This window comes from Xyrauchen texanus, chromosome 16 (genome assembly GCF_025860055.1).
Source record: "Xyrauchen texanus isolate HMW12.3.18 chromosome 16, RBS_HiC_50CHRs, whole genome shotgun sequence".
Taxonomy (NCBI): domain Eukaryota; kingdom Metazoa; phylum Chordata; class Actinopteri; order Cypriniformes; family Catostomidae; genus Xyrauchen; species Xyrauchen texanus.
The window spans coordinates 30,428,422-30,452,290 of record NC_068291.1 but is presented as its reverse complement, the minus strand read 5'-3'; the positions used below and the strand labels follow the sequence as shown (position 1 = coordinate 30,452,290).

The 23,869-nt window shown below is 39.8% G+C and overlaps 1 protein-coding gene across 3 annotated transcripts in view; it reads left to right on the top strand.

The window, feature by feature from the left end:
* Window positions 1-23,869, top strand: part of LOC127656848 (baculoviral IAP repeat-containing protein 6-like) — a 191,222-nt gene that overhangs the window by 47,067 nt on the left and 120,286 nt on the right. For 2 of the 3 annotated variants that reach the window (XM_052145340.1, XM_052145342.1), the window contains exons 12-37: window positions 2,531-2,756; window positions 4,095-4,255; window positions 4,445-4,576; window positions 7,157-7,288; window positions 7,435-7,595; window positions 7,961-8,094; window positions 8,297-8,458; window positions 8,568-8,699; window positions 8,837-8,934; window positions 9,058-9,205; window positions 9,465-9,598; window positions 9,704-9,850; window positions 10,108-10,295; window positions 10,413-10,715; window positions 11,047-11,146; window positions 11,808-12,022; window positions 12,162-12,370; window positions 18,843-19,189; window positions 19,681-19,900; window positions 21,515-21,651; window positions 21,765-21,902; window positions 22,076-22,206; window positions 22,376-22,507; window positions 22,684-22,899; window positions 23,049-23,232; window positions 23,379-23,579. In XM_052145340.1, the coding sequence (XP_052001300.1) occupies window positions 2,531-2,756; window positions 4,095-4,255; window positions 4,445-4,576; window positions 7,157-7,288; window positions 7,435-7,595; window positions 7,961-8,094; window positions 8,297-8,458; window positions 8,568-8,699; window positions 8,837-8,934; window positions 9,058-9,205; window positions 9,465-9,598; window positions 9,704-9,850; window positions 10,108-10,295; window positions 10,413-10,715; window positions 11,047-11,146; window positions 11,808-12,022; window positions 12,162-12,370; window positions 18,843-19,189; window positions 19,681-19,900; window positions 21,515-21,651; window positions 21,765-21,902; window positions 22,076-22,206; window positions 22,376-22,507; window positions 22,684-22,899; window positions 23,049-23,232; window positions 23,379-23,579 (4,488 nt within the window). The remainder of the gene's footprint in view (window positions 1-2,530; window positions 2,757-4,094; window positions 4,256-4,444; window positions 4,577-7,156; window positions 7,289-7,434; window positions 7,596-7,960; window positions 8,095-8,296; window positions 8,459-8,567; window positions 8,700-8,836; window positions 8,935-9,057; window positions 9,206-9,464; window positions 9,599-9,703; window positions 9,851-10,107; window positions 10,296-10,412; window positions 10,716-11,046; window positions 11,147-11,807; window positions 12,023-12,161; window positions 12,371-18,842; window positions 19,190-19,680; window positions 19,901-21,514; window positions 21,652-21,764; window positions 21,903-22,075; window positions 22,207-22,375; window positions 22,508-22,683; window positions 22,900-23,048; window positions 23,233-23,378; window positions 23,580-23,869) is intronic. The other variant, XM_052145341.1, reaches the window with a different exon arrangement.

Here is a 23,869-nt window from a genome sequence, read left to right as displayed (position 1 = left end):
AAGTAGCACCATTTTCAGGGTTCCCATGCATCCTGGAAAACCTGGAATTTTGCAATGCAGTTTTCCAGTCATGGAAAATTAGAAAAATACCTAAATGTCTTTGAAACTAATTATTTGTCCTGGAAAATATTTAATTATAATAAAACTGTTGACTGTGGCTAACATGGTTTTTGTTACATGGTAAAACATGGAAATTAGCAGGACTCTGGATAGGTGTCAAATACACACATTTTTATAGTTTTGTCACGGCCGGCAGCTGCACATTGTGAAACAATGTCAACTGTTGACTGACATGAATGAAGCTCTGTCACAGACATTCTCTGCTCATCTGCTGTCATCTCCGCTTTGCTCCGACAAAATAGTTTAAGTATTGATAGAGTGAAAAATATGATTTTTTTCGTTCTTGTATTGCTGTTGTGTTTACTCAAAAAAAAACATTTAGTTGTAAACCTAAGACAACGGTCGATGGTCAACCTGCTGATAAAAAAATTAAAAATGTGTTCACTACCCGAGGTGGTAGCATGGTGATGTGGCCTTTACTCCTCAGGATGTGAATTAATTTTCAATAATAAATGAATGATCCAAGTTATCATATGTTGGGCCCTATGATTTCCCTGATGTGGAAACAATGCAGTCATAAAAAGGACATTAGCTATAAAACGTTGATATATAAAATGATGTCTCGGAATTTGACACGTTGGGGTCGAAGAAGAATATTTGAACGAACACATAATCAAATTTAAATTGCAATATTTTCTAGTGTGATTATTAAACTGCAAAAGGCGATTTAATTAAATATATAGTCTGCATGTGCTGCATGCTTCAAAATGAATGTAATGAATTTTTGGTTTGTTTTTATTTTGCTTACATTTTACACACACTTCAATGGGCAGCACGGTGGCTCAGTGGTTAGCACCATTAGTCTCGGGTTTGAGCCCGGCTCAAATGGGCCTATCTGTATGGAGTTTGCATGTTCTCCTTGTGTTCACGTGGGTTTCCTCCGGATGGACTGTTTCCTCCACAAGTCCAAAGACATGCAGGTTAAGCAAATTGGAGACTCTGAATTACCCCATAGGTGTGAGTGAGTGTCCCCCAACCATTGGGTGTTTCGCCTGGAAGGGCATCCTGTGTAAATCTTGTGCCAAGTCAAATTTGCAGATCACGGATGGTCCGCTGTGGCAACTCCTAAAGGGAGCAGCCAAAAGTAGTAGTTGTTTACACACACTTCAATGAATGTGTGTAAAGATTTCAGAAAATAATTAACTACTCAATAACCACAATATGCATCATGACCACTCATGTGTTTTTTTTCTTAAATATTACACCTGTTAGACACATATATCATTCTAGAAATGTCTTGGAAAATTGTGCCTTGAAAAGAGTGGGAGCCATTTTCAAGCTTGTCCATTACAATAGAGCACAACAGCCTGGTTCCGGAAGTAAAAATCACATAAATGTTTTCCATAGACAAATTGATTTACAACAATAACTTCTAAACCTTTAAAGACAGACCTAGCTTGAGTTCCGAGGTTGTTCACCTTCCGTTGAAGCCATCTCTCTGCGTTATTTCAACTTCATTGTTTAAAAATTGTGTTTGATAGCGGAATTCATGGAAAACAACTGGATTACCAATGGTCCAGCAGAGAAAGCCTCAACAATCAGAGAACGTAGCCAACCAAACCCACAAAATGTGCCTCGGAGCGACCGCCCACTCATGACTCGCTGTAAATAACGTTATGGAGTCGGTGTCTCTTCACCCTTAAACTACTTATCTGTTTGTACATATCTGTATATTTCACAATAAACGTAAAATATGTTGTTTCTATATTTATATTCAATCAACCTAAAAAATGGTTTTATATATTTTCATGACATCAGTCACAATGCTTCATGGAATTGTAGTCTGTGTCCTCAAAGACTGTAATTACTCATTCTTGTACCTTAATTTTAATAATAATTTCTTTGCCTCAAAACAAAGTTTGTGATGTCATGATTTACCTCGGAGCTGGTTGGTTTGGTTCTCTCTATGAAAGATTTAATACAATTCTATGGGAGAAATTAATGGTAAATATACTTGCGGAACCCAGGTGGCTGAATAAGTGGGCGGACACTGTTGCACTCTATTCTGCTACATTGTCGAACACAACTACTAACCGCATGCATCACGCAAGGGGAAAAAAATATTTTCTTGGTATCATTGTCTGTGTGCTGAAATGTTCCACAAGCTGTTTTGAAAAGGCGTGTGAGAGGGTGCATGATCACAAGCAAAGCTTGCTGCCTATCATGTACCATGTTGAATGTCATTATTGCAAGTGATCAAGCAGATGGTTTTGTTTATTTGTCTAATCATCTACCTCTAAGCAACAAACGTAAAACATTTATTAGTCATGCTGACTTTGTAATGCTCTATCTTTCTGGGTATATGCTTTCTTGGAATACATTTCTCTGAAAGTATTTGAATTACAAAGTAAATTGATGATCCGCCTTTTCTTTGCATATATGGAACAGTTAGGCATGTGTCTGTTTTCAGGAGTTGACCTACTGGTGGACCAGCCATTGACTGTAGAGATTCTTTCTTCTCTGGTGGAACTAACACGATTTGAAACACTGACGCCACGCTTCTCAGCCACTGTGCCCCCTTGCTGGGTGGAAGTGCAACAGGAGCAGCAGCAAAGACGTCATCCACAACACCTCCACCAGCAGCACCATGGCGACGCAGCACAACATACACGCACATGGAAGCTACAGAGTGACAGGTATACATATAAAATACAAACACTGTGAAACTGCAGAGCGATAGTGATACAGACTCATACACTCAGACCTGTAGTAGCATGCAGAAATGAGGATAAAGGAGAAAGTGTGCATGTCAGGAGACTATGATTTATACCTCACTCTTGGTGTCACAGCTCATGGGTCTTAATATCATTAAGAAAATAAAATTTGTTTTCAGAAATCACAAAACGTAAAAAATAATTGATCAAAAAGGGTGGGAACCAGAGTTTCCGCTAAGAAGTTTTGGTGCCGGCCAATGGGTCCGGGCATTCTGAAGTTTACCGGACAAATTGGAAAAAATCTGGTGATCTGATTTGTCTTTATTTTGCGATGGACTATGCATAATTTACGATATGACAAAATCAATAAAATTAACAATAAATGTTTGTTCATTAGAGCTGCTTTTTTCATAAATTTGCATCTAAAGAAACATACAAAACAATAACCGAGTGCAAAGAAAAAAGCTAAACTTCAATTTGTCAGATCTTTTTGTTCACCAAAAAATATTAAAATACCAAATATCATTAGGTTATTATGTCATATAATATCTGACATTGTCTAATTTTCCTGCCTTTTTGCTGCCGATGTGAAGTCAAATCTGTGCACCGTTTCTCTACAGTTTGTGATGCACATAATCCTGGTGTTCTTTCTCCAGAAGACAGCAACGCAAGGCTGCTTTAATGTGATTCTGAAGTGAGAAGCTTCTCACTGCCTGCATGTGTGACTGGAATAACACAGTCTACTTTTGCCAGTAATTCAACCCTCTGTAGTGCAGTGGTGGATGAGGGGCAGAGGTGGCTCAGCGGTAAAGGTTCTGGGTTACTGACCAGAAGGTCAGGGGTTCAAGCCCCAACACCGCCAAGACACCACTGTTGGGCCCTTAAGCAAGGCCCTTGACCCTATCTGCTCCAGGGGCACCGTATCATTGCTGACCCTGCACTCTGACAAAAGCTTAGAAAAAAATTATAATTTCACTGTATATATGCAGAAATGTATGTATAATGTGTGACAATAGATCAATTATATTATACAGTGAAGCGCTGTCATTATTGGGATGGTGTCACACTGTACTCTTGTGGCATCAATTAAAGGAGTTGCAGATGCTTTGTGTTAATATTTTCAATGGACATTTTTCAATTTGTCAGATATTGGAACTTTTAACTGTAAAAAAAAAAAAGAAATAAAAAGAAAACCGTAATTACCGGCTAACGAAAACCTGGTGGGAACCCTGTAAAGCCATTTTGTTTTACCTCTAATGTATGTACCTGTCACCACACATTCTTGATCTGCATGTAATGTCTTATGGCTATATCTCTCAGTTCCAGTTGGGACGAACATGTGATCGAGCTGGTCCTGCCCAAAGCCTGCATGGTGGGACATGTGGACTTCAAGTTTGTGTTGAACAGCAGTATTGCAAACATCCCTCAGATCCAGATCACACTGCTTAAGAACAAAGCACCAGGTCTAGGCAAAGTTAACGGTGAGACAAGAAACAAACTCTCACACTCATTGTTTACCTTTGACTATCAGCTCATGTTTATTTTTTGTTCCGATAAAGCTTAAAGACTAAGTCGGCTGCCAGACATAGTCTTTCATTGTGTCAAAATGTTCATTGTTTTAAGCCATTCTGTGAGATTTAATGGCTTATTGGCTCTGCTTGGTACTGCAGAGACTGCAGTGGACAGACAGATTGTATTCCCCTTGTCTTATGTCATGCACTCAAATGAAGAGAAGAATGAACAGCAACAACTACACAACTTCTCAGAAGACATTCAATTCATGGACATCGAGGAGTCACCAGGTAAGAGTCCTGTGAGGGGGAGAGATCAAGTCAATGCCATTGGCGGTGCTAGAGGTGTGGTACCGGGGCCTAAGCCTTGAATGTTTTCAATAAAGCCCCGAATGTTTTTAGCATCTTGTTGTGATGTCAGAAATACCCATTTTTTTGGTATCAAGTTGATACTAAAATATAAATATATTTTAATTAGACCGGTCAAAATTAATGTGTTAAAGTATGTGATTAATTCAAATGGTTTAACCTGTTTTTATTTAATGCAATGAACACATTTACTAATTTGACATCAGATTCTGACATTATTTCCAGTTCTATGTGAGTTTTGAACACTGGTTGGAGTAGGGCGAAACCTTTTCAATTTTTCCGGGGACATTACACTGAAACACACAGACACACACACAAACACACAGCGATTCCGTTGCTATTTATTGTACAAAACAAACCCAGATGGGACTTGTGACATAAATCAAGTACTTAGCAGCCTCTGTAGGGAACAATTTAATTACCACAGAAGCATGTCAAGTCTTAACTATCACCAAAACACCTGTTTGGATGAAGTATCATTACGTGGGCAGTTTCAGTGCTAAAAACAGAAGACGTCTGCAGGGCTTTTCATTTGGAGTTCAAAATGGTGTTGTTGCTGATGTGAATCATGTTTGTGGACTGCCACAGTTTGCGGCCGATACAAGTACAAGGGTTTAAGAGATATAATGCGCCTTGCAATGAATATGCTACCTATGGGGACTAGTTCTTTTAATTAGTCAACCTCCTATGCAGACTTTGGGAAACATTTAGTGTTACTTGAATTTTAGCACCTGATGAATCACATTTTAAAGTACTTGGTGTTAAAATCACACATTTTTTATATTTGATCTTATATTTAGTGGGACCTTTTATTTTTAGTTCCAGTTATATTTAAAGATTTACTATATAAATGGCACTTCACAGATGTAACATTTCAACTTGTATTATAAAGTGTATTACATTCTGATATTTAATCAAAGATTAGCCCATACATTATCAGAGAAGGTCAGGGCTAAGCCCCGATTAGCCTGTGACCCTAAAGGCCCAAATATACTTGATACGAAATCGAAGAACGAGTGGGTGTGACGCCATTTAGAACAAAATCTGGCCAAAAAGACTGCGTTTTTGTGTTTGTTTCGGTGGTTCATAACAGCTCGCGGGGGTGAACTTTAGGCTGTTAAATACCTTACTGCCATTGATCCACGTCATCGGTAGGTGTGACCTGGAGCTCCAACAACCTTGACGCTGACAGCTTATTCTGTTTGTTGTTCATTCAGGTAAAATCAGTCAACAAGAACACACCTGCATGTAGTTATTAGCGAGTTAGTGCAAATTTACCTACATCTGTATGATTGTTCATATTGAGAAATTTTCCAACACCATGTCATACACTTTAAAAAAAATACTTTTTTAATTTAGTCTACAAAAGGAATCAAATCTACTTAAATACTATGAAGTGCCCATTCACTCTTGTTCCATCTGTAGTGAAAGCAATTTTCACATCTGCCTTAAGTAAGATATGCCTATCATAATCTTTTTGTCTTTATTCTACACATTAACATTTTATACACTGATCTTTGCAGCAGTATCAGTGTCATCATAAATTACAATAATAGAGTGTAATCAGTGCATATTATAACATGTTAGCGCATTAGCGCCATTAATTAAAAATGTAAACAAGACAAATAAAAAATTTTGTACTTAATATATATTACTTTTAAATCATCATCGAGTGGTTAAAACAACAACTTTCAATGATCTAGTGTGAATTCTACTCATAGAATTGGGCATAAAGTCATTGATAACACATTTTAATGTCTCATTAGTTTAGGTTTTACATGTAGCATCCTCATATTTAGATGCTCCTCTAAATGCCTCCCACAGCGGAGGCACAAAAACACAGTTGTTGTGCTGCACATCCATTCATTCTTTCGTTACAGTGTTGGGATTTTGAGGAGAGCTATATATCAATCTCTATATCAGTGTGTTACTGAATGATAATGAACTGCAAAAAGTTATAAAGACAAAGAAAGCTCAAACAAAACTGGCACGCTGTTTCTCCCAGATGCAGTTGAGATTTAATTTAAGTAAATTACCGGTTGTTTTAGTGGAGTACCTGTGTTATATAAACCTCAAATGAAATTAGTTTTTTGACAACCTCTGTTTTTATTTTTTTTGCGATCCAATCACAAAACATTTTACACCCCATTTATAACTACAGTTTGCACTGACCATTTGCGATAGGATCATTCAAAATGTGTCTTACCATCTGTAAACAGGGTCTAAAGTGACTGCTGCCAGAGCAAGGGAATGCTATAGAGCGATTTCAGGGGAAGTCCTACCCATATTCATTTCCCCAGTAAGACCCCTGGGAAAAATTTAGATACCATTGCTTGGCTTTTTAGAACCTCTTATTACCCCCTGATCGAGGAACGAATATTAACTTCTCTGGAAGTATATCAGGGCCTTAAAACCACCCCTGGTCAAAGCCCATTGACAGAATACTTTGATTGTTGAAACACCTGCCAACATTATTTAAGGATGCATCTCTGTCTCTCACAGGCTCCAGGCTGTGTCCATTCCTGCAGGAGCACAAGGATGATATCTTGTGTGGGCCAGTGTGGTTGTCCAGTGGACTGGATCTGTCTGGATATGCAGGGATGCTGAGTCTTACTAGTCCCAAACTCCTCAAGGGTCCGTATGAGCAGTCATCAGTCATTATATATCAATCATTCCTACCCACCCAGCAGAATGCCAGTAGACTTGCATTAAAGTGATAATTTGAGAATGTGTGAAGGGATCATGTGTAAACTATTCATTTTATCCCCGTTTCTCCCTAGGCATGGCAGGAGGCAAGTATCGTTCATTCCTGGTGCACATTAAAGCAGTGAGTGATAAGGATGAGAGCTTGAGGCCTGTGGTGCGGATGCCCTCTGCTAAATCTCACTGCAGTAAAGCTCACTCACTGTCCTCCCTGCTGCAGAGGGCTCAGGCTACTAAGGTACAACACAAACACTGGCCTAGAAATCCATTACCAGCCTGGAGATCAGTTTTGAATAGAAGTTAAAGTCCAAGTGTTGGGTTACAATTGACTTTTTACATGTCATTTTAAATAGAAAAAGTTTTTTTTTTTTTTTTTTTTTTTTAAACCCTTTCTGTCATTGCCTTTTCAGAACACTTAATTTCTGTTTAAACACTAGTTGGTGACACAAATATTTTGAATTGCTACCTTCTAGTGGTTGTATAGCAGCATTGCTATATCAAAGAAATCTCTCTATGAACTTGCAGGCTCAAAGAATGACCCCAACTGCCGGTCTAATTTTTAAAATTTTCTAAAGATTTCTAAAATCTTTCATTGTTCCTCAGGAAAAGGCCTCCACGTCTAAAGCAGATCCTCAAACTGCCCCTAAAAAGCCAGATAATTTGAGAGGCTGTGACTTGCTCCAGGAAGTGTCCGTCACAATCAGGAGGTTTAAGAAAACCTCTGTACCCAAGGAACGGTGAGATACTATTATACATGCTGTATATTCCCTCTTTTATTGATTATTATGTCATGTCTTGTAGAAGATTACACCAGCAACAGACCGCCGTCTTGGTTTTCACATTGTTTCTAATTCCACAGTATGGAATTCGTTTCAGTGAGGCATTATGTTGAACACAGCAGTCTATCCATAAACTGTCTTGTTCTGTTTTATTTCTCAGAGTGCAACGCTGTGCGATGCTTCAGTTTCCTGAGCTCCACGAGAAGCTGCTAAGAGGTTTGTGTAAGCGGGGAGAAGATGGGGAGAGCTCAGAGCACTGCCAGAGTCTCATCCTGGACATCCTCTGCTGGCTGGCAGGAGTCTACTCAAATGGACCCTGCAGGTGAGCACTCATTGTAAATTAGGGAGCCCATTTCTGTGAAAAACAGGATATATTTTAGTTTCCCAGTTTGATCTTTTGTCTTAAATGTTATTATCCTCTTGTCCTTCAGTTTGAGAGAGGGTAAGGAAGGGCTTCTGACCAAAACCAGGAGACGGCTGACGGATATCATTAGGGTGTGTTTTTTCGAGGCTGGGCGCAGTATAGCTCATAAATGCTCTCGCTTTCTTGCACTTTGTATTAGGTGAGATTTCAGCCTCTCTTTAATTATGTCTCATGGCAGAACTAAAGTTCTAGGCTCTATGGTAGACATGTGCAGAAGCATGATGTTATTTTCATTAATTACAATGTAAGAATGCTGTTCATTTTTAATGTTTTCAGTAATGGTAAAGGAGACCCTGGTCAGCAGAGTTTTGGCCAGGCTCTGTTTAAAGCTCTTCTGGATAATATGCCTTATTTGCCTGCTGCAGCCACAGGAGGTAATTTCTTGATTGTAGATTGTAGAAGCCTTTGTTTTTTTGTTTGCTACATTGAAAAGATGGCTTGTTCAAATCATCTCAAATGTAATTACCTGTCTCTGTCTTTCTATGTCTGTTTTTCAGGATCTCTCTTCTGGTACTTTGTGATTTTAAATTATGTGAAAGATGAGGACCTGGCTAGCTGCAGTACTGCTTGCGCCTCTCTGCTCACTGCTGTCTCTCGGCAGCTGCAGGACCGCTTGACTCCACTGGAGGCGCTGTTGCAGACCAGGTAAGCTTACCAGATGCACTTTGAACCATTCACAAACTGACCATGATTGTGTCGCTTGTAAAAGATGCTCTTGAATGACTGCTTCTAATGCAAGGTAATTGTAAATAAGATGCTGACTATTTTCTCTGGAAAGTGAAATGTACTGTAATGGAAAGTTTATTTTCTGGCAATATAGATGTGGTTAATTTAGGGAGATGAAATAAAGCTGTGTAAACGTGTCATTGCTCCTTTAAACCAAGTAATTGGGTTGTCTATTCAGATACGGTCTGTATGGGTCTCCATTCGACCCAGTGCTGTTTGACCTGGAGGTGAGCGGGTCTTCCTGTAAAAATGCATTTAGTAGTAGTTTCGGAGTCCAGTCGGACGAGATCGACCTGTCCGACATTCTCTCAGGTGCGTTAATGCACTTTTTCCTCACATGTTTACATTTGTGAATAAATATCAAAGCAACACTCTGTAGCAAGACAGCTATCAAAGGGTTTTTGGTTTCTATGTCAGGTAATGGGAAGGTGAACAGCAGCGGGGCAGCAGAGGGCAGTTTCACAGCTCTGACCGGCCTGCTTGAGGTCGAACCCCTGCACTTTACTTGCATCTCCACAAGTGATGGTACCAGAGTGGAGAGGGATGATGCAAGTATGTTTACCGGTACATATCCCTTTTTTTATTCCTCTTTCTTAGTTACTGCATTATTCAGACAAGCAAATTAATTTGCTGGAACAAAGATATATGTTTGGCATTTGGTGTTATTACTGCTGTAATAATAATTACTACTTGGACTTAATTATACTTGAACTGTAGAGGAAATACCTCAGATGTCATAAAAACTTATCATCCTTGTCCGCAACACTTTCTGAAAGCTGTGATCTGTGCCCATTTGAGCTTTTTTTAAATATTTTTTGCAGTGAGCACGTTTGGTGTGACGCCAACTGTGACAGGGCTCTCTGCTGGGACCGTTGGCGAGGCGTCTACGGCCCTGAGCTCTGCTGCACAGGTGGCCCTGCAGTCATTATCTCACGCCATGGTGTCTGCAGAGCAGCAGCTGCAAGTTCTTCAGGAGAAACAACAGCAGCTTTTGAAACTACAGCAGCAGGTCCGACATAAAAGTCACACCTCACACACGTACACAGAACATTCATATTAATATTGATGTCCTGATTAATTCAGTAATTATAACTATATGATTTTCCTTGGTTATCTTGTGGAACAGAAAGCCAAGTTGGAGGCTAAACTCCACCAGACCTCATCGGCGGCAACCGCATCATCTTGTGTTGTCAACTCTGTGCCGTCCAACCCATCCTCTGCCCCAGGCTTCTTTATTCATCCCTCTGATGTCATCCCTTCCACCCCTAAAACCACCCCACTGTTCATGACGCCACCTCTCACCCCGCCGAACGAGGCTGTGTCGGCAGCCATAAGTGTGGAACTGGCTCAGCTCTTCACAGGATCTGTCATTGATCCTCCACCTGTGAATCTTTCAGCACAGAATAAAAACACACAGAAAGCCAAACCGGTCAGTCCTGACACCTTCCTCCTGCTTTATTTATTCATAGCTTTACATTTTAAAAACTTAGCAATACTGTTCAATTATATTTCCTTAATAGAGAATAAATTGTGATCTTTGCCACAAGCAAAATAGCAGAGGCTAGTGGGTAATGTTGTGTTAATAAATTGATGTTTGTTTTAATTTCCCTTTTACAGGGTTTTTGTGTTTTGGATGTTAATGTGTATTAATCTTACTTGGAATTTGTGGTTTATGCTCAGTCATCAAATGTTGGTTGGATGTTGGATGGTAAATAAATTAAATTACAACTTGTGTCTCTTTTTGTGTATTCTCGTTCCAGAACCACATAGGAAGTGGACTAGCATTGGCAATCTCACAGGCCTCTCACTTCCTACAGCCTCCACCAAACCAGTCTATAATAATTGAACGGATGCACTCAGGTACCTCATATCATCTTACTCTCACTCTAGAATCCTCTCTCTAGAGCTCTCATTCTAGTATGTTCTCGCTGGAACCCTTACTATAAGAATCCTCATTCCCCATTGTTGAACACACACTCTAGAGCCCTTATTCTAGAACATACTTTATAGAGCCCCTATTCTTGAACACTCTCCACAGCCCTCATTCCAAAACACTCTCTAGAACCCTTGCTATGAGAATCCTCTCATTCTAGAAAACTCACTAGAACTCTCAATATGAGAATCCTCATTCTAAAGCCCCCATACTAGAACACACCCTCATTCCAGAGCCCTAATTTTAGAACATTATTTAGAGCTCCGCTATGAGAATCCTCTTTCTAGAGCCTTCATTCTGAAACACACTTTCTGGAGCCCTCATTCTAGTACACGTTCTCTATAGCACTAATTCCAGAACCATTTCTAGAGGTCTTGCTATGAGAATCCTCATTTAAGAGCCCCTATTCTAGAGCACACTTTAAAGTCCTTGTTCTGAGAATCCTCACTTTTGACCCCTCACTAGATTCTTGAAAGCACTCTTTGAACACTTACTCTAGAGATCTCTCTTTGAGAACTTCGTCTGCTTTTAGTGTGAGGAATGGTGACACAACTATATTGCTACACAAGGAATATTCCTCCCTTTTAGGTGCAAGGCGGTTTGTGACGCTAGATTTCGGTCGGCCAGTATTGCTGACTGATGCGCTGATCCCCACATGCGCTGACTTGGCCTCCCTTTCCATTGACATCTGGACTCTTGGGGAGGAAGTTGATGGGAGGAGACTTGTGGTCGCCACAGATATCAGCACACACTCTCTGATTCTTCACGACCTGCTGCCCCCTCCTGTCTGCCGATTCATGAAGGTCTTTACATGTTTATCATGACTGAATGCAATGCAGCACACATTGCATACTGTTTTGTGATGTCTCTGTTTAGCACATATACAACCATTTTATAGCCACGATACATCCACTGTCATTCACTCTTTCCCCCTTTCCCCAGATCACTGTGATTGGACGATACGGCAGCACTAATGCCCGTGCTAAAATCCCTTTGGGATTCTATTATGGCCACACCTACATTCTGCCATGGGAGAGTGAACTAAAACTGATGCATGACCCTCTGCGGGGCGAATGCGATGCCGCTAGTCAGCCAGACCTTGATCAGCATCTGTCTATGATGGTGGCCCTTCAGGAAGACATTCAGTGCAGGTCAGTGAGACTACAAAGCTGACAACATAAAACAAAGATAAATTACCAACATTGACAAACACAATGTGCTTAAGCTAACAACACACAAACAATTATAATATTTCATGTCTTTAATTGAACACATCCCATTACAACATTCACAGTACTTACTAAAAAGTAAGTGAACTCTTGGGCTTAATAACTGGCTGATCCTCATTTGGCAGCAATAACCTCAACCAAGCATTTCGGGTAGCTGCGGATTAGACCTATACAATGTTCATAAGGAATTTTGGACCATTCTTCCTTACAGAACTGCTTCAGCTTAGTCATATTCTTAGGATGTCTGGTGTGAACGGCTATCTTCAGGTCATTCCACAGTATTTCTGTTTGTTAAGGTCTAGGCTCTGACTGGGCCACTCCGAAAGGTGGATTTTCTTTTTTTGAAACCATTCTGTAGTGGAGTTACTTTGTTGTTTAAGGTCATTTATCCTGCTGCATCACCAAACTTCTACTGAGCTTCAGCTGGCTCATAACCACCCTTCCATTATCCTGTATGATAGGATACCTTGATAAAAGTGATCAATGATGTCAAGTGGTGCAGACCAAGAAGCAGCAAACAGCCCAAAATCATGATGCTACCACTTTTGGGATGATGTTGTATGCAGTGCCCCATTTAATGCCATATAGTGCTGTTTCCAAACTATTCAACCTTAGTTTCATCAGTCTAAAAAACATTTTCCCATTAGAATTGTAGATTGTCAAGGTGGTCTTTTGCAAACTTCAGGCACCTAGCAATATTTGTGTTGGAAATCAGCAGCTTCTTATGTGGTGTCCTGCCATGGACGCCATGCCTTTTTAATGTTTTCTGTGTAGTAGACTCATGAACAGAGATGTTAACCTCTTGCTTTGTTTCCTTTTTACCTCATTGAGCATTCAGCAGTGTGCCCTTTGAGTCATTTTGACTGGACAACCACTTCTAGGGAGAGTAATAGTACTAAATAATCTCCTTTTATAGACAATCTCCTTTCGAACTGTGTTGAAATGAATATCTAAGGTCTTTGAGATAACTTTAACCCTTTCCAATTTTATGCAAAGTAACAATTCTTGATTGTAAGTCTTGTAAGATCTCTCTTTTATTGTCTTCTTTTGTGAATAGCAAACTCAAACTGTGAGTGCTATTTATAAGTCAAATTAGCTCTAACCCACGCCTCCAATCTCGTTTCATTAATCGGATGCCAGGTTTGCAAACTCCTGACTCTAATTAGCTTTTGTTTGTCATAAACCTAGGGGTTCACATTCTTTTTCCTATGTACACTGTGAATGTTTGAATGATGTATACAATATGTACAAGAACAATACAATAATGTGTGTTATTTGTTAAAATAGATTGTGTTAGGTCATTATTGTAACAGATGAATATCAAACCAGATTTTAAGATGAATTTATACATAAATGCAGGTAATTTCAAAGGGTTCACATACTTTTTCTTGCCACTGTAGTTGGGGCCAGAGCGATTATTTTTTTTTATGTATATATATATATATATATATATATATGCATGCATGCATACATACAGCATTCGTAAAGAATTCACAGCGCTTCACTTTTTCCACATTTTACAGGTGAAACTCGAAAAATTTGAATATCGTGCAAAAGTTCATTAATTTCAGTAATTCAACTTAAAAGGTGAAACTAATATATTATATAGACTCATTACAAGCAAAGTAAGATATTTCAAGCCTTTATTTGATATAATTTTGATGATTATGGCTTACAGCTTATGAAAACCCCAAATTCAGAATCTCAGAAAATTAGAATATTACATGAAATCAATAAAAAAAAAGGATTTTAAATACAGAAATGTCGGCCCTCTGAAAAGTATAATCATGCATATGTACTCAGTACTTGGTTTGGGCCCCTTTGCATTAATTACTGCCTCAATGCGGCGTGGCATGGATGCTATCAGCCTGTGGCACTGCTGAGGTGTTATGGAAGACCAAGATGCTTCAATAGCGGCCTTCAGCTCTTCTGCATTGTTTGGTCTCATGTCTCTCATCTTTCTCTTGGCAATGCCCCATAGATTTGCTATGGGGTTCAGGTCAGGCGAGTTTGCTGGCCAATCAAGCACAGTAATACCATGGTCATTGAACCAGGTTTTGGTACTTTTGGCAGTGTGGGCAGGTGCCAAGTCCTGCTGGAAAATGAAGTCAGCATCTCCATAAAGCTTGTCTGCTGAAGGAAGCATGAAGTGCTCTAAAATGTCCCGGTAGACGGCTGCGTTGACTCTGGACTTAATAAAGCACAGTGGACCAACACCAGCCGATGACATGGCTCCCCAAACCAACACAGACTGTGGAAACTTCACACTGGACTTCAAACATCTTGGATTGTGTGCCTCTCCATTCTTCCTCCAGACTCTGGGACCTTGGTTTCCAAATGAGATGCAAAATTTGCTCTCATCAGAAAAGAGGACTTTGGACCACTGAGCAACAGACCAGTTCTTTTTTTCTTTAGCCCAGGTTAAGACGTTTGACATTTGAAGCCCATGTCCAGGACCCGTCTGTGTGTGGTGGCTCTTGATGCAGTAACTCCAGCCTCAGTCCACTCCTTGTGAAGCTCCCCCACACATTTGAATGGCCTTTTCCTGACAATCCTCTCCAGGCTACGGTCATCCCTGCTGCTTGTGCACCTTTTTCTTCCACACTTTTCCCTTCCACTTAACTTTCTATTAATGTGCTTTGATACAGCACTTTGAGAACATCCAACTTCTTTTGCAATTACCTTTTGAGGCTTTCCCTCCTTGTGGAGGGTGTCAATGATGGTTTTCTGCACAACTGTCAGGTCAGCAGTCTTCCCCATGATTGTGAATTCAACTGAACCAGACTGAGAGACCATTTAAAGGCTCAGGAACCCTTTGCAGGTGTTTAGCTGATTAGAGTGACACTTTGAGCCTACAATACTGAACCTTTTCACAATATTCTAATTTTCTGAGATTCTGAATTTGGGGTTTTCATAAGCTGTAAGCCATAATCATCAAAATTATATCAAATAAAGGCTTGAAATATCTTACTTTGCTTGTAATGAGTCTATATAATATATTAGTTTCACCTTTTAAGTTGAATTACTGAAATTAATGAACTTTTGCACAATATTCTAATTTTTCGAGTTTCACCTGTATGTTACAGCCTTATTCCAAAATTGATTAAATTCATTATTTTCCTAAAAATTCTACAAACAATACCCCATAATGACAATGTGAAAGAAGTTTGTTTGAAATCTTTGCAAATTTATTAAAACTACAAAAATCACATGTACATAAGTATTCAGAGCCTTTGCCATGACACTCAAAATTGAGCTCAGGTGCATCCTGTTTCCACTGATCATCCTTGAGATGTTTCTACAACTTGATTGGAGTCTGTGGTAAATTCAGTTGATTGGACATGATTTGGAAAGGCACACACCTGTCTATATAATGTCCCACAGTTAACAGTGCATGTCAGAGCACAAACTGAGCCATGAAGTCCAAGGAATTGTCTGTTGACCTCCGAGACAGGATTGTATCGAGGCACAGATCTGGGGAAGGGTACAGAAAAATGTCTGCAGCATTGAAGGTCCCAGTGAGCACAGTGGCCTCCATCATCCATAAATGGAAGAAGTTTGGAAGCACCAGGACTCTTCCCAAACTGAGCGATCAGGGGAGAAGGGCCTTTGTCAGGGAGGTGACCAAAATCCCAATGGTCACTCTGACAGAGCTCCAGCATTTCTCTGTGGAGAGAGGAGAACCTTCCAGAAGAACAACCATCTCCGTAGCACTCCAACAATCAGGCCTGTATGGTAGAGTGGCCAGACGGAAGCCACTCCTCAGTAAAAGGCACATGACAGCCCGCCTGGAGTTTGCCAACAGGCACCTGAAGGACTCTCAGACCATGAGAAACAATATTCTCTGGTCTGATGAAACTGAGATTGAACTCCCTCGGCCTGAATGGCAAGCGTCATGTCTGGAGGAAACCAGGCACCGCTCATCACCTGGCCAATACCATCCCTACAGTGAAGCATGGTGGTAGCAGCATCATGCTGTGGGGATGTTTTTCAGTGGCAGGAACTGGGAGACTAGTCAGGATCGAGGGGAAAGATGAATGCAGCAATGTACAGAGACATCCTTGATGAAAACCTGCTCCAGAGCGCTCTGGATCTCAGACAGGGGCGAAGGTTCATCTTTCAACAGGACAATGACCCCAAGCACACAGCCAAGATAACAAAGGAGTGGCTACATGACAACTCTGTGAATGTCCTTGTGTGGCCCAGCCAGAGCCCAGACTTGAACCCGATTGAACATCTCTGGAGAGATCTGAAAATGTCTGTGCACCGACACTCCCCATCCAACCTAATGGAGCTTGAGAGGTCCTGCAAAGAAGAATGAGAGAAACTGCCCAAAAATAGGTGTGCCAAGCTTGTAGAATCGTACACAAAAAGACATGAGGCTGTAATTGGTGACAAAGGTGCTTCAACAAAGTATTGAGCAAAGGCTGTGAATACTTATGTACAGGTGATATATTATTATTATTTTTATTTTTTTTAATTTGCTAAGATTTCAAACAAGCTTCTTTCATGTTGTCATTATGGGGTATTGTTTGTAGAATTTTTAGGAAAATAATGAATTGAATCCATTTTGGAATATGGCTGTATCATAACAAAATGTGGAAAAAGTGAAGCGCTGAAATACTTTCCGGATGGTGTGTGTGTGTGTGTGTGTATGTATATGTATGTATGTATCTGTGTGTGTGTGTGTGTGTGTGTGTGAATGTATGTATGTATGTATATATAAATGTGTATGTGTGTATATATATATACGTATTTTCACAAATGCCGTAGTCTGATTTGGGGTCAGAGAGTAACCAGGCTTGGGGCAAAAATGCCACAGAAAGTGACCCAGATATGCCTTTGAGGTGATCTTTAAAAAAAAATAAAAAATTTAATAATTTATCTGACATTTGACATTTCATGATATTCTATTTTCTGTCTAGTAACATATAGTTACAGCGTTTCCCCTAGGATTTTTTTCAGCAGCTGTGCTATCCACAAACCTGCAACGCCAGACCCATATTAACACTCGTTGGTCGAGGAATAGCTTAAAACAGGAATGTCAAACTCAATTTCAGCCTAGGCCACATCAGGATTTATTTGTACCCTAATTTGTATATGGCTAAATTGAAATATCCAGAATTATACAGCATTTGGCAAAGACCTTATAACTTTGTTACCATTAGATTTATCAACATGGGAAAGGGACCATTGTAACAGTCACACTGCGACATTTTAAATTATATCAAACATTCCTAGTCACATTATTTGTATACATCAGATATTATATTTTGTTACATGCAGATCTTAGGTGAGTTTTAGGTGTAATGAGCTGAAGGGAAACAGGATGGGTAGAGGGGGACAGAGATTTGCGTTTTATGGTCCTTGCTCAGCAGGATGTGTTGACAGGAGATGCTCATCTGTGTAGGAGTTTATATAACTTGGTTTTCGCAGAGTTCTTTGACTTTTACGACATCTTAAGCCAGCCTTACGTTAGTAACTATGGTTTCTATATAAAGGACTATGGCAATTTTGTAATGAAAAAACAGCAGTCTAAATATATATAGAAAGTTCCTGCCACAACAACTATTAATACAGTACAGTTAGTTTTACTACAGTAAATCCATGTTAAATTTTTGAAAGTGTTGTGATTTGAGAATTGAAAAGCCTTCTAATTTGTTTTCTCCTGTTTTCTTTGTCAGTGATGTTTAAAATTGGGGCTCTGTTTATTTTAAAAAAAAATTATCACTGAGACATTTGGAGTTTTGCAACAGACAATTCTGTACCGCATTCAAATGGGTTTTGTAATCCCTGCCACACATATCACTGGTTCACATGCACATTTAAATTAGTATGTTTGGTTGAGACTAGTCCGCTAATTCCCGCACCTGCTTTATTCTCGTGCTGCTTTTATCCATGATTGAGCCATGTTGTGATGCCCTGCCATCCTACATTTCAGAAATGAACTTGCGGGCCACGTGAAATGAAGTGAGTTTGACACGTGTGTTATGTAGTGACGTCACTAAGTATGTGCGTGTATTTCTGTGTATGTGGTGGGGTCTCTTTCACAGTGCACCAAGTGCACAGCTGATTGGGGCTGGCAAGCATTGTTGTGTCAAGAATAGTAAATTAACCATGTGAAATCCCAACAGTGGCACAGCGCTGCTGTATAGTGCATATAGGGGAAACACTGAGTTATGTTTGGATGGTGCAGTGACCATATCATTTAGTTTTTTCAATTTAAGTATTTGACAAATGGACAACACACTGTTATATGTTAGAAATAATATGCTGTCCTGTTGGTAAAAAATGCCGCAGAAAATCTATTCCAGGAGGCAAAACCACTCTGTAATTTCAGACACTGGTCTGAATATGTTCTGTATTAGTCTAACTATGCTAATCTCTTTTGCAGGTATAATCTAGCCTGTCATCGGCTGGAGACACTGCTTCAGAACATAGACCTGCCACCTCTTAACAGCGCTAATAATGCACAGTACTTCCTGCGTAAGCCTGATAAAGCTGTAGAAGAGGATTCCCGTGTTTTCTCTGCCTACCAGGACTGCATTCAGCTGCAGCTGCAGCTCAACCTGGCCCATCATGCCGTACAGAGGTTGCGTGTGTCTCTGGGTGCCACCCGCAAACACCTGACCGAGAATTATGACCCCAGAGAGCTTGTCCAGAATTCTTCGACAGAACAGCTCAGAACCATCATCAGATACTTGCTGGACACACTGCTCAGCCTGCTACACTGTTGTAATGGTGAGAGAAGAAGCTGGTCTAAACAGCACCTCCTTATTTGAAAGCAAAATAGACCATTTGTTTTCTAAATTAATGTTCCTGGTGTTACTGTAATGGATTTATCTGTGCATTTTATTCTTCAGCATGTTAAATGTGTATATACAAAGTATTTTCATAATATATTATCAAAATTTAACTCTTTCTCTGAAACATCTTTTCTATCCATGCGGTCATGGAAAAGTAATATTTACCAAGTTACATCTAGACTATTTTTGGTGAACATTCTGATGTATCTAATGGTACGTCAGCAGCCTCTGCACTGATGTGGACTCCATTTTCTGCTGAAATTATTAACACTTCATCTGTTTTTGTATTTAGTATTCATTTTTTATTTAAAAACTATTTAAACTTAATTTTCCACTGTCTTTTTTCTTTCATCTTCTCTTTCTGTAATCAGTTTGTAATCAATCAATCATTTTTATGTTAAATGTTTTTTTCTATGTCTCCCACAGGTCACTCCGTGCCCTCAGTTTTGCAGAACACGTTTCACGCCCAGGCATGTGAGGAGCTCTTCAAGCAGCTGTGCATCAGTGGGACTCCTAAAATTCGTTTGCATGCAGGTCTGCTGCTGGTGCAGCTCTGTGGTGGGGAGAGGTGGTGGGGCCAGTTCCTTTCCAACGTCCTGCAGGAGCTCTACAACTCTGAGCAGCTGCTCATCTTCCCTCAGGACAGGTAAAGTAAAAATGCACAAACATAGAAAGTTGTACGTACACATATTAGTGTTGTCACGGTACCAAAATTTCAGTAGTCGGTACCAATACCATCTGAAATTTCACGGCACTCGATACCATTTTCGGTACCAAAGCAAAAACAGGTTACTAAACAACACTCTTTTATTAACAAAGTTAACAAAACATTAGCAGCAGAACTAAGAACAGAAATATGCCATTGAGCAACACTTCAAGTTAAATATATTATTTTTGAATTATAACAAAACTGTACAATGTATGCTTAAAGTATTTTTGAACACTTATATAAGATTTAGTTTTTCTTTATTAAGTTTTTACCAAGTACTAAAAAAATAACTAAATAAACAAGCATACAATAGAATGAATACAAAACAATTTCCAAACTAATGTGCAAAGTGCTCTCTTATTAATAAAGCTGCATATTGGCAATTTTCTTCACGATTATAAATGCACAGTGACATATATAATGATTAAATAAGTTGAAAGCAATCGCGTTCTAATCTAGCTGCATTAAGCGTCCACGCTTGAGGGATGAGTGTCCCCAAGGCAGAGTCCCCCTCAGACGGGTGCAGTTTCAATCTCTCCCCCTTAGATCGGGACATTCGTGCAACTCATTGAAGAGGCACCGACCACACCAATATGCCATTTTCTGCAGTTTATAGTTATTAACATTACCTGCTTCTGTATTATTTGAACTTTAATAAAGCTATTACACATGAAATATAACTGCATTTGTAAGAGCTTTAAAGAGCACCGACTACGCTTATTCCACAACTAGACTGCTTCTGAATGTACTTTTTTTTTATTTTTTATAATTCCCTAATACTTTGGGATCTACATAAAATGAAGCTGTGAAACTTTAGAATGCATCTGTACTGTGATCTGTGTAATTATTCCTCTACTCAGTCAGGCGTGATCTGCAGTGCTGCTCTCGCGCGTCATTACAGTTTAATATGATTTCATTTTACGTTAAATGAGATCAAACGACTATTCGACAATGAAAATTTGTCTCTTCATTTTTTAATTTTCGCCGTTGTCGATAATGTCGACTAATCATTTCAGCCCTAATGCAAATGATAATATGCTTTTAAACTAACCTGCTTTATTTCCTTGAATTAATCCGGGTGTCTGTCTTTCAGGTGCTTTATTAAGTTTGATGTGTTTCCTCCTTTCGTCAGAAAAGTGTGAAAGCAGCGTTTACAAATAGGTTTTTGCTGATCTATGATGTTTCCCTTTTCATCAGTCTCAAATACAAAGAATTTCCAAACCTGGCTTTTTCCACTTTTCTTTTCGACAAGATTAAGTTGGGACTCCGCAGCAGCTTTGCTTGTTGCCATCTTTTGCTTGTTGTGAGCGTTCAAAAGTTCCAGACTCTGCATGGGTACCGGGTAGACCCGTTACTTGGTACTGCGGTACCTTCAGAAATTCTGGTATCGTAAAAAAAATTTGGTTTCAGTACCGACTTGGTACCGGAGTACCGGTATTTTTGACAACACTAAAACATATTGTAGAAAATCCTTGCCAAGAGTTCTGGTCTTGCTCAGAAGTATGACACGTTTATCATGTTTCATGTTTATATCTCTGTTCATTTTCTCAGGGTGTTCATGCTGCTGTCTTGTATTGGCCAAAGGTCATTGAGTAACAGTGGAGTTCTGGAGGGTTTGTTAAACCTGCTGGACACTCTGTTATCCCCTCTGCTACAGACCTCTGCAGCACAGCCCCGTAGGACAGAAGGTGTGTGTGAGAATCTTTCTTTGTTAGTGGTAAATTTTGATGTAATGAAAAACATGTCTTATATATATATATATGTTTGTGTGTGTGTTTATGTAATGTGTTTGAGTTTGTAGGTGTGTTGGATATCCCCATGATCAGCTGGGTGGTAATGCTGGTTTCCAGACTTCTTGACTATGTGGCCAGTGTTGAAGATGAAGCCAATGCAGCCAAGAAACCTATGGGTGGAAAAGACAGGGAGAGATCCTTCACAGGTATGACTCAATGCAAGAGAAAACCTTCCAGAACAGACCTTTGATTGATTATTAAGAGATCATACATAAACCGGTCTGTTGGTGTTATAAAGATATCTTAATATCTAGACAAGCCTGAGGACTAAAGTTAAGGTGTTTTGAAATTTGTCCTTTTTTCATTCTAATCACATCAGGGAACCAGTGGAGCTTCATAAATAACAGTCTGCAATCTCAGAACCCAAGCAGATCAACCAAAGGAAGCAACAGCAGTTTAGATCGCCTGTACTCACGCAAGATCCGTAAACAGCTAGTCCACCACAAACAGGTACACGTGTCTGCAAACTTCTTCTGCCAATATTGGCCACTTATATTTCATGGTTAACACTTATATTTCATGGTTAACAAACCAAGTTGAATTCTGCTCAAAGTTCTGCTCTTGAACTTTGCCTTTGTAGTTGTAGTGGGGATGTTGATCAGTTCCCTTTTTATTGCAGCAGTTAAATTTACTGAAAGCCAAACAGAAAGCTTTAGTGGAACAAATCGAGAAGGAGAAAATCCAGAGCAATAAAGGTTCCTCCTACAAGCTTCTGGTGGAACAAGCCAAACTCAAGCAAGCCACGTCCAAGGTGAGACCTCCAACCTCAGCCTTTTGACAACTTATCTTGGATGCGTAACTAACTTTATGGAACATCTCTTAGGTTTTGGCATAGGATAGCATTAGTATTAGTTAAAGATACTAATGTCATACTATGGACACGCATATATTAAACCATGTGTTTTTTGGTTTTTTCCCCTTTGTCAGCACTTTAAGGATCTGATCCGTTTGAGGCGAACAGCAGAATGGCCACGCTCCACCTTGGACTCAGAGGCTTCTGTGTCAAAAGAGGCCCCTGAGGTCGAACTCCTGCCTTTCACTTTATCTCATGAGCGCTGCATTTGCGTCGTCCAGAAGCTCGCTTTATTCCTTCTCTCCATGGACTTTACCTGTCATGCAGACTTACTTCTCTTTGTCTGCAAGGTGTGCTATTTACTTTAACTGTATTCAGAAATGTGGCCATGTCTGCTTTCAAATTGGCTCTCTGATGGCCATGGAGTCTTGTAATTTGTTATAGATGCGTGGTCGCTCTAGAAATCCCATCTTGCTTTAAATCTTCTTCACCTGTTTAGGTATTGGCCAGAATAGCAAATGCCACAAGGCCCACAATCCACCTGTGTGAGGTTGTTGCAGAACAGCAGCTGGAGAGATTGCTGCTTTTACTGGTGGGAACGGACTTCAACCGTGGGGACATTTCCTGGGGTGGAGCCTGGGCCCAGTATTCCCTCACCTGCATGCTGCAGGACATCCTCACAGGTGTGGTTTGTCTTAAGAGTGTCAAGAATTCATTGTTTTAGAAGCTTGATTTCTTTGACCTTTAACTGTAGTTTTATAGATAGAGACAATATTTTTGAAGAAATCAAATTGGTTTATTTCACTGATGCTGTGTGATCTTTTTGTAGGAGAGCTTTTGTCTCCAGTGTGTGTGGATGGGATGGAGGGGGCGGGGGCTGATGAGGCAGGGGCTTCCTCTTCCTCTGTGGGGGTGGATTGTGATGACTCACTCCCCCAATCAACCCCAATTCCCCTGGTGGAGACAATCGATGAGCCCCTAGGACCTGATATCATCGCAGGGACACCTGGGATGCCCTCTGTGTTCCAAAGTACGTTGGTAACCCGCCTGAAAAGCACGTCACCTCATGGAGCCTCACCTTTCTTATTTCTGATGTTTTTTTGTTTGTTTTACTCTCTTTAATGAGCTAAATGCATGTTTTGTGTTTTGTGTTTTTTATTTTTTATTTCCTTTTTTCTTTATTACGTTTTATGATGGTAGGGGTGTAACAATTCATCGATCTGGATCGATGCAACGATCCAATGTTATTAAAACAATGCGTAAATATAATTTTTTTTAAAGATGTTATTAAAACAATGCGTAAATATAATTTTTTTTAAA